Below are 15325 nucleotides of genomic sequence, written 5' to 3' on the forward strand. Positions count from 1 at the left end.
CCTTCAGGTTATAGCCAAGTCCAAAGCCACTAACAGGCAGCTCAAAATGTTTGTAAAGTTTCCCCTGTGGAACCTCCTAAAGGTTCAGGCAGGTCTTTGGCCTAGCCCAGCCTCAGTTGCTCCCTACCTTTGCCTTTGTTCCAGGTGGGCAGAAAGTGGGCAAAAATTGTTCCTGGGATACCACATGGTGGCATTCCTTAGTCCTCCAAGGATGGAGCGGTGGATCCTGCTGTACCTTTATCAAGACTGACTAATTATATATTACAAAGGAGTTTGCAGGAATCTGGAGTGGAAACTACTGCCCCAGGCCAGCTAACTCACACCTAAGCACCCCAGGCTGCTTTCAAGGCACAGCACATGCCAGAGCAATCAGATCTGCTGCTGGGAGGCTCCAGGAGTGGGACCAAAGCTGGTTTATCCCTCTCTGTGTGTGATTGTGTGTGTATATATATATATGTGTGTGTGTGTGTGTGTATAAAAAGTGCATGTGTGTGTGTGTGTGTGTATTTTACTATGTTAAGCTATAAACTGTATGGGTTAGGTATGAATTAGAACCTTATAAAATGTGTTTACTCATTCAGTGTAACTCAAAGCAGGGATTAAACAGTAGGAAAAATTGACCGGGAGAATTTTCCAAGCAGAAAAAGTTTTACAGCTCTCATTGTGAAGTGCAGAGGGAGGATTTTTTTTCTTTTTTTTTTTTTTTTTCTTTTTTTTTTTTTTTGTTCAGGATTTTTTTCAGGGCAAGTATTTCGTGTTTGAATTTTTATGGTTAGTAGATGAAAGGAGGGAGGGGGGGACAGCTGAAGAGGAAGGATGAATGGTGGAATAGCAGGAGAGCATTCTGGCAGGCAGGATTCGCCCCAGGCACCTGAGCCCCATTCTCCTCTCCATCTCTTATGACAATGTCCTTTTTGTGCCAGTGGCATCCAGGAGGGCCTCCCCATGGCATGCTGTGCTCCTAAACAGTCCCTGCTTTTCTCATCTTCTTGAAGGCATCTTTTATAGGGAAAACAGAGTCCCATAATGCTGCCGAATTTCAAGGGAATGGCTGTGGGAAAGGAGCAGTGGAAGCAGAGGGAACAGGGAGATGAGGCTCTGCTAAATATCTCAGGCAAGGGAAGAAGAGAGAGAGGAGCAGGGAATGGGGGTGGATGGAGGGTTTACAGACTGCCCTTCTTCTCATAGAAACAGTCTGGACAAAGCACACAGGGAATAATCTCCCCACTATCAAGTGAGTCATCCCATGTCAGTTCCAGTTGAGCGATGTTTGATCAAGAGCAAGGTGCACACAACATGGAACCATTTAATTTCTTATTTCTTCCCCTTCTTTGATGCAACTTTGTTTCTGCACCCTCTGTTTGGTCACTTCTACCTTCTAGTTCTTGGTGCCTTGGTGAATCATCCCTCTCTCCAGGGCTGGTGACCCTTGCACAGTTAACAGAGCCTGACTCACTCTCCTCTACATGTTATTTCCACAGCCTTAGGAAGGTTGGGTTTGGGTTGTTGGGGTTTGGGTTGGCTTTTTTTTTTTAATTTTCCACTTCACTTTATGAACATTTTCCAGGGGACCAGGGAAAGGGAGGGGAGAAGAGAGACCTGAGAGGGTTCATTGTTTGGGTAATTTTCCCTACTGCTAAATGTCAACATCCTATGCTTGATGCTTAGGATGGGGAGTAGTGGGGCTTCTATTTCAGGCTTTGCAAGGGATGGGAGAGATTCATCTTATCTCTCTAACATGGCCCAAGTGATGTTTGGGTTCTATTTACGGATCTGAAGAAAAGAGGGAAGTGATAACCTCACTGTGTGAGCTCTGGATTGGCCACCTGGCGTTGGCTTCCCTCGTCAGCACAGATCCTGGAACAGCCCTGGAATCCATTTACCACTTCGCTTAATCCCACTCTGCCCATTCTGGGAATCTGTCCTTTGTCATCTGAGGGGTCAGATGTTGCACAGTTGCTGGCGATGACACGTCTCCAGCGAACCGTCCTACAGCGATGGGTGATCCTGGGCATGGGAGTGTGCCCAGGTACCTCGCTTTGCCAAGGACATCTAGGAGTCAGACAGCTGTTCCCACCACAGAGTGCCTTTGGTGAGATGGGTTCCCAGGGCGCGTTGTCCATCACAGCTGTCCTAGCCACTCACATCTCCCCTTTCCTGTGATGCCAGGATTGATTTGTCGTGGTTACTGGGAAACATGACTTTAAATTCACAGCAGAAGGCATTCAATTCATGCCAGTGTCCTGCACACTTGTAAGAAAGGGTTAATAATCCTTTAGAGATGAAACTCAGCTATTAGTGATGGGAGAGCTGCATTGGGACTCTGGGTTATAGCCTCGAATTCGCCTTTTCCCTGCTACCTTGGAAAAGTAATTTCCTTTCTTTGCACCCCTGCTCCTTTGCCTGATGTCTGTCTCTGCAGTGCAGGTGTGTGTCACAGCAGAGCTCATGTCTTGGCTGAGGGATGTAAATGTTGCCACATTGTCAGAGGTATTACTGACCTTTGGGGAGTGCACTGAAGTGTCTGCATGTCAGACACCTTGTTGACACGAGTTTGGTCCTCAAGGAAACAAGGTCACCTCAGCTTAAGAAATTAGAGGTTGTATTCTGTCCTAGTGAACAGCAGGATAGTGCAGTGGAGTGAGGGATCCTTCTCACCTTGTAGTCCTAGTGCTGAAGGTGGAATGATTGCTGAGATGGATGCTGAAATCAGCTCCTCACTGCCCAGAGATTCCCAGCTCTTCTTCCTCTTCTTGTGTCTTCTAATGGATCAAAACTGTGAAGAAAAAATGTCAACTTATGGGGAAATGACGAAGTGAATGATTCATGAGCTGTGTTAAGAAAGCTGTGGTGAATGTGCTCTTAGTAATTCAGGTAATTCCTTGTTCAAGAACTGATGTCAGCTCTTACATATGTTAGTCATGACCAACCGGGTCTTTTCTAGCTTCTGAGTTCGGTTAGATAATTGCTTATTTTTAGAGTTTTATCCCAGTATCATCTTTGGCTTCTGTTGTGATACCTGCTTGGATAATTGGAGAGTTATGGAAAGAGGCACAACCAAATGACAGGTTTTGTCATCTGAGTCTTGAGGTAACTGAACGTATCTACAAAAATATTTAGAACTTGCTGTGTTTGCACAAGTTTTAACCTCAGTCCTTTAAGCTTGTACATTAGTTTATCTGGCACATGAGTGTAATGGAACAACTCACATGAGTAAAGCTAAACATGTGTAAATGTTTGCAAGATACGGGTCAATAATTCTTTGGAAATCATAGCAAACCAACCCTCTATTTTCTTACACAGTGGTATTCTCCAATCCATCTTAGACAAGTGATCTGGAATATCTGTAATAATCATTACGGTGTAGTTGTTCCAAATAGCTCACAGCCAGGATGCAGAAACTCCACTAGTGTAAATTGTTATTGTTCCATTGACTTCAAGGGAGCTACAGGAGATTTTATGAACTGAGGATCTGCCCCCCCCCCCCATTCTCAAATGTCCAAAACTGCATAATAGGCCAAATAAGATGTCTGCTTTCATGCAGGATCCTCCATAAGGACCAATTTGTTAAGTCTTCACTGGCTAACAGTTTGCAGATTTGGCTGCAGTGGGGTTTGCTGAGCACTTTGGAACATACTGGTCCAAAGTCTTATCTCTAATTCATCAGCATCTGTCCGTATTACCTCTATTTAGAATAAATGGGACCAAAATATTTGAATATTTAAAATATTTGAAGAATATTTTCTTTAAATTGGTTGCCATTACACGTAGTGGTTTTGTCCACTTTCCAGGACTCAGCTGTGAAGTGTGAGAAGGGACTGGGAACAAGATCAGGAAACACTGGCAATATAGAAGTCCAAAAATTCCCAATAGATGCAAGGAGAAGTGAAGCACAGACCAGCCAATGGCTTTTCAGCATAGGTTTACATGAATTTGATTTGACAAATTACCCAAGATAATTATGTTTTAGCAATTAAATGCACACTGAGGTTCTTTCTAGGAAATGTTCCTTCCCCCCCTCCTGCTAGTCTGGGATTTCAATGTTTGTGTAAGGTTTGATCTCCAGTGGGTGCACATCAGCCAGTGGGGTTCTGTGCAGCATTAAACTACTGGTCATAAAGAGATGAAAATAAAGGTAAGAGACTTCTCAGTAGAGCTGGAAATGAAGGACCCAACCCTTGTTTGGCAGGTCTCCTCTGCTTTCTTCATAGACCATCAGGTCCTAGGCAGGTGTGGAAGTTTGTGTATGCACATGTGGAGTAGTTGCATCACCAGAGTCAGTTTGGACTGGCCAGAATCACCTTGACACTGGTCCTTTTTTAGGGAGCTTGTGTCACAGGTTTTGGTGCCATCTCTGAAGTATCAAACACATCAGTTTATGCTCTGGGTGGCTCTGGGGCTGCAGCAAGGCTGGTGGGATTCCTGGTGAACTTAAGGATCCAAGCAGTCCCTGGATCTGCTGATTACAAGCCTGGGGACCACCAAGTGGTCTGGACCATTGGTCCATTGTTTAGAAATCCATGGTTTAAAAGAAGCTAAAAATGAAAGGAAAGCAAGAACGAGGGTGGGAACTAAATCTGTGGTAATGAGAGAGAGAACTTGTTCTGTGGTGATGGACAAAATCTTCTGCCAGACAAGAAGTATCTGAGGACAAGGCTTGTGTCTTTGCTTCATGCCTGCACAACTCCCAGCACAAATGGGTTCCTACTTTGCCTTGAAATCAAGAAACTATTTTAACATGCTGCAGAGCCCAAAACAAACTCCAAGGGAATAGATAAATTCACTTGGACTCTCCACCATGCTAATGTGAATACGTGGCTTTGAGATGGGAACTGGCTCATGCCTGGATGTCTCCAAGCGTAGCAGAGTCAGCTTGTGTCTGGCTGTGGTTGACCCTTAGCAACCCAGTGAACCTTGAGAAATACTGGAGGGCTCACACTGCAGAATGAAATGCTTTAATTCTCACTCTCCTCCATCATCACGCTGCCTTGGGGAGGCATTTTTACATGAGCTGAAGCATTTTTTTCTGAGCCCTTAGATATTGACTGCGAAAGACCTGTGATATGCAGTCTGTGGAGAGCTCAGGTGGAGGAGCAGTGAGTCCTGCTGATGACCCTGAAAGAAGAATACACTCATGATTAACCTTGTGCATCATGTGTTTAGAACATGGCAGCTCATCCAAAGCTCATCCAAAGCTCATCCATTTCCTTTTACTTGACTGGCTGCTCTTGATAAGAACAGTGCAAGGCAGCCCATCCCTCTGTTCCACATGGTCACTCTTTACAAGTTCTAGCCCTGGAAAGCACCAGCAAAAGCCTTTGAGTGACTTGTGTGACATTGGAATGCAGCTTTTGCTCTTACCTCAGCTAAAGCCTTCATCCTTAAATTTAGCCATTCTCAAATGCCTTCTTCCATCAACAGAGGAAATGGTGATGGGAACCCAGAGGAAATGAAAGTCCAGAGGAGAGCTCTTCATCATTATTAAAATGTCTAGTGGCATACAGACATAGGAAACAAATTCCCCCAAAATTTACAGCTTGGGCAAGGTGAAGTTGTTCAGAGAGCTGTGATTTGAACCTTTGTACAAGTTGGCAAGTGAGGCAAAGTCTGTGCCCAAAATTGCACAGCGTAATCACTGGCTTTTCTGCCTCAGCCTAACAACCTGTGCCCAGCCAGAGGGATTCCTGATGGATGCATCTTTGAGAAAAGCCATGAAAGGGAATTATTTCTGAGGTTACAGGGTTTTGGGGTACAGGGCTTGGGCTTCCATCTAACGCAAGGCTAGAATGGATGGATGCTCCCAGAATGCGGGCAGAAGATTTTTAGTAACAACTAGGCCTATTTATTTCTTTTATAATCTGGCAAGTCATGTAGGGAAGGAGGTTTTGACATCATTCCACCAGGATCAGTAGGGATGGTTTGCTTTTAATGATCTAGGCAGCGAGACAGACCATCTGCTGATGTAAATCGGAACAGCTCCGTCGCCTGAAGTTATGTTACACTAATTTAAATCAGCCCATCATCTCCAATACAAACCAACCACCTTTCATTGCCTTCCCCCACCAAGTGCCAGATCCAAAGCACATTAAACCCAGGTACAACCTGACTGTGGAGGAACCACCCTGCAAACCTGTGCTCTCCATATACTCGTCCAAAAACTGGGTCCAAGCTTTCTGCTCGCAGCCCTCATCTGAACCTCCCCTCCTTGGTTGCAGAGCCCTGGAGGAAGAGGAGGGTGGGATGAGGACCCCCAAAAGGTGACACACTTGGAGAGCTGAGAATGCCATTTGTCTCCTCACTTCAGGAACCAAAACCTGGCAAGAGAGAGTGGAGTAAGGTCTCTTTTTCCATCTGCTTCGCTGGCATTGCTCTGGAGGTCACCGCCGGGGATGGAGGTCCTCGCTGGGCCCCATCTGCCTTCCCCGGGCTCCCTCATTTATGCCCACTTGGGCCTCTGACATTCTACTCTGTTTTTCTTTCCTTGAAAATGGATCGGGAATTGGGAGCCGCTGCGCAGGAACGCGCCTGTTCCCCATTACAGCTCCACCGGGGCTGTAACACGATCGTGCCTGCTCCATACCCACACAGATATTTATTTATCCATACAGCCTTTCTCCTTGTTTTCATTAAGTTAGGCATAAAAGGTTAATCTTTCTTCTGCTAAAGCTTCAAACCCAACCAAACTAAATAAAATATGATTTCTTTCATTTCTTTTTTTAAAGGACACTCTCTCTTTCTTTTTTTTTTTTTTTTTTTTTGGTTTTTTCCCCCTTAAGTACCAGAATGAGGTCACAGTCAGAGATGCCACAAGAGTAAATTGAAAACAGGTTGAAAAAAAGCAAAAGGGAGAAAGACAGGGAGAGAAAACCACAATCAGAAGAAAGTGCCTGGTAACGCTACAGTTTCATCCAGCCCAGTAAAGAAGCTGTCAAGGCAGAGACATTGGTGCTTTCCTACTTTCCCCTTTGTGCTCTTTCTAGGAATCTTGAAGGTGAATGGCAGCAGGGAGGTCTCCTCTCGTCTTAATTTCCACCTTGGTTTGCAGTGCCTGGGTTTTCTCCGTGCTGCTCTTGGCACGGGGACGTGGGCTGAAGGTGTGGGAACGCCTGTGAGGGTCCCAGGGCTTCCTTTTGCTCCTCGAGCCTCCTGGAGGCTCCTTGGCCTCGCTCTCTTGTTTAGTCTGGTTGAACTCAGCGCCGTAACTCGTGTTGTCTTCGGTGGGATGGTTGATAGGTGATTCATCCAGGCTGCCGTCCGCAACTGCTGGGCGCTGGCACGGGACACAGTGGAAGGACTGAGGCAGACTGAGGCTATTGGATGCTGAGAGCGAGCGGTCTGAGCCTGCTCCCATCCATTTCCATTCCTCAGTCCCCGTTCCTGCCCGTCTGAGCCTCCTGCCACGAGAAATGTGCCTCGCTCAAGAGCAGGTTGCCAGCTCAGCCTTGCAGACAGGCAGCTGAGCCAGGCGTGTCCTCCTCCTCCTCCTCCTCTGGAGTTGAGATCCCAGGTGGCTATCCCGGAGTGTCACCGGTGGGTTGACCCCCTGGCCAGAGCTGGTGTGGCCAGGAGAAGTTTGCAAAGCTTCCCAAAATGGGGCTGACCCCTCTGCAAGCTCCAAGCATGCTGTTATTTCCCTCTGTTTTAGGGAGAGCCACGCCACCAGAGTCAGCATATGAGACATTTAGGAAACCAAAAAGAGAAGATTTTTCCAAACTCCACAGCTGTGTCTGTGGATTAGGACAAGGCAGTAGCAAGGGGTTGCACTAGAGAGAGAAGGAAAATGCCACCTGGAGGGAGCTGCATCTTCCTAGCAGCCATTAGTAGAGCAGAGATTGATTTTCAAAAGCTGCCTGGGGAATTGGGTGGTTTGGGGCAGACCAGTCCTGGGAAGGCAGGAGCGTGGAAATGAGGGGGAAGAGAGTCCTGCAGGGATGTTAACTGCTTGCAGTTGGGAGTGTCAGCATCCCACTGCTGAGCACAACTGCCCCATAACCTGTAATCGGTGTGCAGCAAATAGCACCTTTTGCTCTGTGCACAGCACTTTCCATAGTGATGTTGAGATCTGCTCTGTTTTTTTTACTGCTGAGAAGTGAACACAGGTGAGGCATCCTGAGAGGAGCCAGTCATTTGTCCTTGATATCTGTAACAGCTTATTGCTTTATTTAGCGTGACATCAATTATTTATTACTATTAATGAAGGACACAGATGGCTGTCTGGTCAATAAAATATCTCCTACTCCACAGAGATGATCTACTTAGCTATCATTTACTCTGCAGAGAACCTTTGGATTCTTTCTGAAATTTAATAACGTGAGCAGAGATACTATGGCAATCTAGAAGGTTTGTGCTTCAGGGCTGCTCTGGGAGGCTGAAATCCTTCTTTATATTTGCTGGCTGAGTGTGTGAGAACACAAGTCCAGACGGGAAGGAGAAGCCCCTTTGCTTTCCATCACAAGCTACTTATCCATATAATCCCTTTTATAAAGTGATCAAGCTCCTTCTTAAAAGATAGTTGGGTTATTTGCCCTTCTCAGGAGTAGACCGTTTATTCATATCAAATTTGCTTCCTCTTGCCATTACTGCCCATTAGCCTAACTCTTTCTTTTCCATCTGATTGCCTGCCCTTTTGATGTATTCACAGATGTGTGTCTCTGTTTGGCCTTTTTGTCCTGCTTGTGTGGTAAATTTGAGCTTTTTGTTCTTTCCCTGGGAAGATTTCTCTCCTGCTTTCCCTGTGCCTTGGTCTTAAGCAGAATGGAGCAACACTGCACTGGTCTCTCACTATGGCCTCATGCATTTGGGTCGGTGTTTCTCTACTGCTACAACATCCCAAGATCACTTTTCCTTGGCAGGGCCATGTTAGTGGTCAGTCACGTGGGCCAAGTGGTCCAAGTGTTCAAGGCCAGGTTGGACGGGGCTTGGAGCAACCTGGGCTAGTGGAAGGTGTCCCTGCCCATGGCAGAGGGGGTGGAATGTGATGAGCTTTAAGATCCCTTCCCACTCAACCATTCTATGATCATCCTCTCACCATTCCAACAAAAGCAGCTTTTGCCTTAGTTCCATTCCACTGACAAGGTCCCAGTCTAAATCTAGAGAACAACTTGTTTTCTGCTCCTAAGGAAGGCTTAGGAAATTTCATTCCAGCTGTTCTCAGTGCACTGTGCACGGAACAGACTGAGTTGTCTTGTGTGAGATGAACAAATACAGTCACTGTGTGCTCTGCTTTGCCCTGGGGAGAGCTCAGGATGGCAGCTCCCTGCATTGGCTGCAGATTGACAGCTCTGGGTAGTTGGCTTGGCCCTGGGGTCTCCCTTCCCTGTCTTTGCTCCGTGGTCTGTGCAGTCTGGCACCACCAGCAATCTCACTGCTCCTTATACAGGTGCAGAAAAACTCCCAGACTTGGGGCTGAGGTTTCAGCACCTTTGTATCTGGTTTGCTGTTTTCATAACAACCTCCTTGCTTTTGTTTTATTATAGCAGGACCAACGAGAGGGGAGAGTTCCCCAGAGGCTCAGGACTGAGCACAGAGCACCCTCTTGCTTTGTGGGTTTTCTTGGAAGGGTTTGGCTCAACCCAAGTTGAGATACTGATGGCAGACCCCGAGAGCTTCATTTCCTCCCATGCAGAGGGACAGAAATACACTCCACACCTGGGCAGATCTGATCCCTGGCAAACCAGACCGTCGTGGGAGGCAGCTGCTGCTGTGTGTCAGGGCAGTGCTCATGGCCAGCCTATTCCCTCAAAACTACCCAGAAAGACCATGGGAGATGAGCACTCAGAGCACTTAGTGCCTGCCTTAAAGAGAATTAGCTGTGCAATTTTAATCATAGAATGGTTTGTGTTGGAAGGGACCCTAAAGATCATATCATTCTAACTCCCCTGACATGGGCAGGGACACCTTCCACTAATCCAGGTTGCTCCAAGCCCAGTCCAACCTGGCCTTAATACACACTTTGATTCAGTGGTTGCACATGACATTTTCCATCTCATTTCCAGTCTCCTGCAAGTCTGGTTCCACCCTCAGCCCATCCCATCTCTTCTGCTCCCTGGCACAGATGTCCTGGCTGATGCTCCTGGACTGCCCAGTCCAAATCTTCTCTTGGTCTTGCCCAGCTCTCATCACAGTCTCTCTGCCCAGCTCTTTTCTTTCCTACCCCTCAGCAGCTGCTTCCCGACTCAGAATGCTCTGGAGGAAGGCATGAGATCCCACAGCAGGATGATCTGTCCCCCTGTGAAGGTTCTTCCTGGTCAGAAGGGAGGTTGTTTGAAGTCTGAAAAGCCTTAAAACCTTTTGCTCTACTTCAACAACACATTCTGTTCCTCCTTCTTTGTTATGTGTTTGTGATTCATCAGGTTTATAAGTCATGGCAGTGTCTGTTCTCAATGACTCCTGGTGACAGGGAGTTCCCCAATCCAGCCCAGCGCCATAGGAAAAGGGGTGGAAATGAAAGTTGGAAATGAGCAACAGGGCTTTGTTTGTTTGCTTAAACCATAAACCCAGAGCTGAGGGACTTGCTCAAGGCCGGGCATGACTTCCAAGCAGTGATTTTACCGCTGCCAACCCAACCTGCCTGTTGAGTTGACTTGGGATTTGCTGCGGACCTGGGGCCGGGAGCTGGGTTTCGCTGCAGAGACCAGTGACAGAGCTGCCTGAAAAAGTTTGGAAAGAACAAGTCGTGCTGGGAGCATTAAAATGAATAATTAAGGCTTGGATTCCTTCGGGGAGGAAAAGAATTTATTGCTGCTCTTTTCTCTAGCCAAGGGGGACATTTGTTACCGAGTTGTGTATTTTGAGACAAGACTCAAATGCGGTTTGGGGGGCTGGGGACAAGGGGATTTTTTATTCTACCTGGCTAATCCAGCCTCACAGTGGAACATTCTGAGCTGGTTATACCACTAGGTTGTTCTTTACGGTCTGTACCAAGAACCTGTACCCTTGCTATGTTTCAGAAGTCCTCAGTCACTTTTGCTTTTAGTAAAATAAAGTGCTGAGAAGGAAATTCTCCTCCTCCCTCTGCTGCGATGTCTTGACATTTACACACGCACCAGGTACCCGGCACAGCAATCTGGGCCCAGGTTTGCTTACAGCAGCACAACTCTATCAGCTGCAGCAGCTTCTCTGATTCCCATCCCTGGGAATGGGGGCACAACCAGGGCAGCTGCTCCGTCTTTTTTCACTCCATGGTACCTTGGGCTTTCAGTTACACCGGTGTGAAATGGGAATTAAAGGCAGTGAGCTCTAACCGATAGACAGCCTGCCCACTGCGAGGAGACAGGTTGCACAGCAGTGGATAGTCATGCCCAAAAAGCTTAATAAATGGAGCGTTTTCAGTTTCAGCTGTGTCATGATCTAAGTGTTTAATAAGCTTTATAAACCAGAAGACCAAAAAGAAAGGTTTTTTTCAGTATTTTTAATTAGTAGGTTTCTTCGAATGCTTATAAAGAACCAAGTGTTCTTCAGCACAGCTGAAGGAGCTCCAGTCAGAGCTCCAGGAGCTGGCAGAGTGCACAAGAAAGGGAGTGCAAAGCTACTGAATGTCACTGAATTAAAAAAAATAAAATCCAGGACATCGAGAACAATTCCATCCCAGCTCTAATAATGTCTCTTTTCCTGCTAATCTGAGATAGCAGAAGCACATATTGCTGAGGCAGGTGATTTTTGGAAAAGGCTACGCCCCGTTTAAGAGCTGAACATGCAGCAAGGGCAGGACCCTCTTCTGGGTCCCTGAAGCTCATCCTTGGATGATGATCCTGCCTGCAGTGTCTGCAGCAAGTCCACGGGTTCTCTCTGTGTGCTGTGAGTGCACCCATTGCTGTCCAAGCAGTGACTTGGCCCTGGCCCCAGTTCCTGCAGTGGGTCCCTGCTACAGCTCGTGGCCCAAGCGTGTCTCCTTCTTGCTTTGTCCCTAGGTGGCATTGTCCTTATAGACTCGGGGCATTCCATGGCCACAGCCAGCTAGAGTCTGTTGGCTGCCTGTGCTGTGTAGAGACGTTCCTACAGTGATTTTTAAATGGTCAGCAGTAATTTTGCACCTGTAACTGACGTTTTGGTCTCGCTGATCTCTTTGCCCTCCAGGAGAATCCTTGAGCTTTGCGGATGATTTGCTTTCTGGCCTCGCGACGTCGTGCGTGGCAGCGGGTCGGAGCCACGGAGGTGTCCCTGAAACCAGCATCTATTCAGTCATTTTCAAGTGCCTGGAACCAGATGGTCTGTACAAGTAAGGAGAGGCATGTGGGGAGGTGCTGGGGGCGAGGAGGGATCTCCAGTGCTGTTATTTAATTTTTATTGACCTCTTTGGTCAGCGCTGTGTCCAATTTGTGCGCACCAGACACTGGGAAAATGTTGAGACTCTTCCTGTTGCTTTGGGTGTTACGCTCAGCTAGTGAAATGGAAAACCAGAGTCTGTCAATATGGAGCTGGAGGCACTGGGAGTCAGTGGGAGACTCCAGAATAACTCCCAGTTTCAGTATTCTGGGTTTCCAGGTCCATGCCTCGTGGACAGGCTTGTCTCTCATGGATGAACTGAGCTGATGAGGTCAGATTGGAGCAAGTTGCTGAGTGTCTGGTGGGCTGAAATAGATGTCAAAAGTGTGATAGGTGCTTCTGTAAGTTGCTGTTCCTATTAGTAGGGCACATACAGCAGACCAGAGACCAAATCCCTTTGCCCACCACCCAGTTATTTTGACAGGGGTGGCTGGTCATGCCCGTGCTGATGCTCTTGTACACTTGACTCTTCTGAGATATTCTTTGAGCACATGGGATTGGATTTTCTGTTTCAATCCTGTGGAGTAATTAGTTTCCAAAGCAAAGGGAAAATGTCAGGATCTGAATTTTAATTTCTTCTTCAGTGTTGTTTGGAAGGGATTTGGGCTTTCCATCCTGGCTCGTTAGCCAGGGCATCCTCTTTCTTGAGAGGGACATCAGGAGTCAGACCAGTAAGAGAGGAAAAATAGAGAAAAAAGGCAAGGAGACAGAGGAGAGACAGAGTAAGCAAGAGAGAAACACCCAGGGCTTAATGTCAGAGTGACTGTAATAATTAAAACACATTTTGTAGTGAGTAATGAAACTTTTTATGGGACCACAAAAGCATTTAAAGCGAGAGCTGGCAAATAGTCTGTCAGCGAGAACTTTTTAAGACCTTGATTAATACTTTCCCTTTGCCTCCCCCTCCACCACCCCCAGTTAAGTATGTTGACAGCCTCCGAAGCCTTTATTGCGCATCCCTGGAGCAGGGCTGTCTCCAGGAGTGGGCTCCAAGTGATACCTCTCGCCATTTAACAGTTTCAAACGTTCTCTTGTTAAATGTCTATAATGCATAAATATAATTATTAATATCTCTGGCTGCTCTGAAAAGGTGCCAGGGAGAGGCTGGAGAGACCGCAGAGCTCGTTAATAACCCGACACCCATAAAACCGGCCGGTTGTGAGCTCTCAGCCGGTCTGCTCCCGGCTGCCAGGGGCACTGGGAGAGGGAAGAGCCACTGGGTTTGATGGAAGCTGCTGCCACAGTGAACACACTGAGCTGGGAGCCAGCAGGTCTGGCTCTTGGGCAGCCCGGGCTGCCAAATCATCTTCCCCATCTGCCAGGCGGGGATAATTGCGCTCACCCGTCGCTTGAGGGGCTCTGTGATCTAATTCCTGATGTCTGCAAAGGGCTGGGAGAGCCTTGGGTGGAAGGCAGAGGGCTTTGTCCAGGGTTTTGTCATCCCTGTGGTCAAAGCCAGGCTTCTGCTTCCCAGTGGTGAGGCGCATTGCCATGGAGGGGCTCAGCAGAGCTGGCAATGCCCCGTGTCCTGGGGGTGGCTGTGGGCAGCTGCTGCTCCGTGGGTGCCCCTGGGCAAGGGACAGTAGCTTTTGTGGGGAGCTGTGGCTGCAGGCAGCCAGCAGGCAGCAGTCCCCTGGCACCAGGGAGCTTTGGACCCCGTCCTCTATGGGTACAGGCCCTGGGGTGATGCACAGTGTTGGTTCTGTCCCACAGCTAATGCTCAGCAGGGCTTGTCACGCTGTTCCCAGGGCTGTGCACTCATGGATGGACACATGTCCGTGTTGGCACCTCTGGGGCTTGGACCCACACTCCTGGGCATCCAAAGTAAGTGCATGAAGGCACACTACAGCCCACCCTGCTCAGTGCCTGCTGCTGCCCCAGCACAGCAGCGTGGACAGACAACCCCCTGCCCCACATTTTGCGTGTGTGCCGTGGGTGCTCCATATCCAACACACACACACACACGTTTGCTCCCACCTGGGACCCAACCAGCACATGTTTACTGAGCATTCTCAGATACACAGGCACCCACATTAAATATTCCTCTGCTCAGATGTCCACAAGGTTGCAACACAGCGTGAAGAAAGCCAGAGCAGTGAAATGTGAGGCTGATGCTGCTCCGCGCCCGCACAGACGGAACAACAACACAAACACGGGCACGGGGTCATTTCTTAAATTGAATTTCTTCTGCTTGTTTCATTTGTTTCTGTGGAAAAAGAGCTATCTTGGAAGGCTCCGGGCTGGGTATAATCCTGATTATAGCCACTCACAGGGCCCTGTGCTGTTCTCTAGGCTGTGAGGTGAGCACACAGCCTGCAGCATCAGAGCTCTTCAAAAACAAGTGATTTGCCTGTGAAGTAGTCTGAGGGTATCATGTAAACCAAGCATGTGAGATTATAGAAGTCTCTTCTGCTCTGTAAATGTGTCGGACATCCCTCCCCTTTTCTTCTGTGGTACCTACAGCAATTACATTCTGCTGTGGACCATTTGTTTGGAGTATTCCCAGCCTGAGATCAAAGCTGGGCTGCAGTATGAAAACAATCCCAAAAAATGCTCTACAAGCAAACAAATAAACAGAGTTTGATTGATTCCTCTGCTTTTGAGACTTCTATAATTCCAAAACATAAACGAATAAAAGGAGAACTAATTTCTTTGTCCTTTGTAATTTCAGTCTGACGAAAATATGTTGCCTGTCAGCCCTTTTCTTCCCCTTGCCTGTAGCACATTGGGGTTGAGATGCTCTGTCCCTGCACAGAGGGTTTTCCAAGGAAAAGTAGGTTGTGTCAACAAAGACACATGTGCTCCACAGGCTTGTGTACACGTATGGACACTCCTGACAGTCTGTCACACATGGATGCCCATCCGTGGGGATCCATGCTGCAGTCATGGGAATGAACTCATGTGCACACACACAGGGATAATGAGGATGGTCCTTGAAGGCTGTCAAGTTTGGTTGAAGTTCTTAAAAAGTAAAAGTCTTATATTCCTGCGAAATGCATCACAGGAGAAGGGATTGCTCTCCCCGAGGGCAGCTAGACCAGAGCAGTCTGTCAAACTTCCT

General features: G+C 47.6%; 1 protein-coding gene across 1 annotated transcript in view; it reads left to right on the forward strand.

Moving 5' to 3' along the window:
• The window catches only part of ASTN2 (astrotactin 2), a 324150-nt gene that overhangs the window by 281933 nt on the left and 26892 nt on the right, over positions 1 to 15325 (forward strand). Inside the window, exon 20 of the mRNA XM_064677101.1 lies at positions 12076 to 12217. Coding sequence (XP_064533171.1) covers positions 12076 to 12217 — 142 coding nt within the window. The remainder of the gene's footprint in view (positions 1 to 12075; positions 12218 to 15325) is intronic.

This window comes from Pseudopipra pipra, chromosome 20, assembly GCF_036250125.1.
Source record: "Pseudopipra pipra isolate bDixPip1 chromosome 20, bDixPip1.hap1, whole genome shotgun sequence".
In the NCBI taxonomy this organism is placed as follows: domain Eukaryota; kingdom Metazoa; phylum Chordata; class Aves; order Passeriformes; family Pipridae; genus Pseudopipra; species Pseudopipra pipra.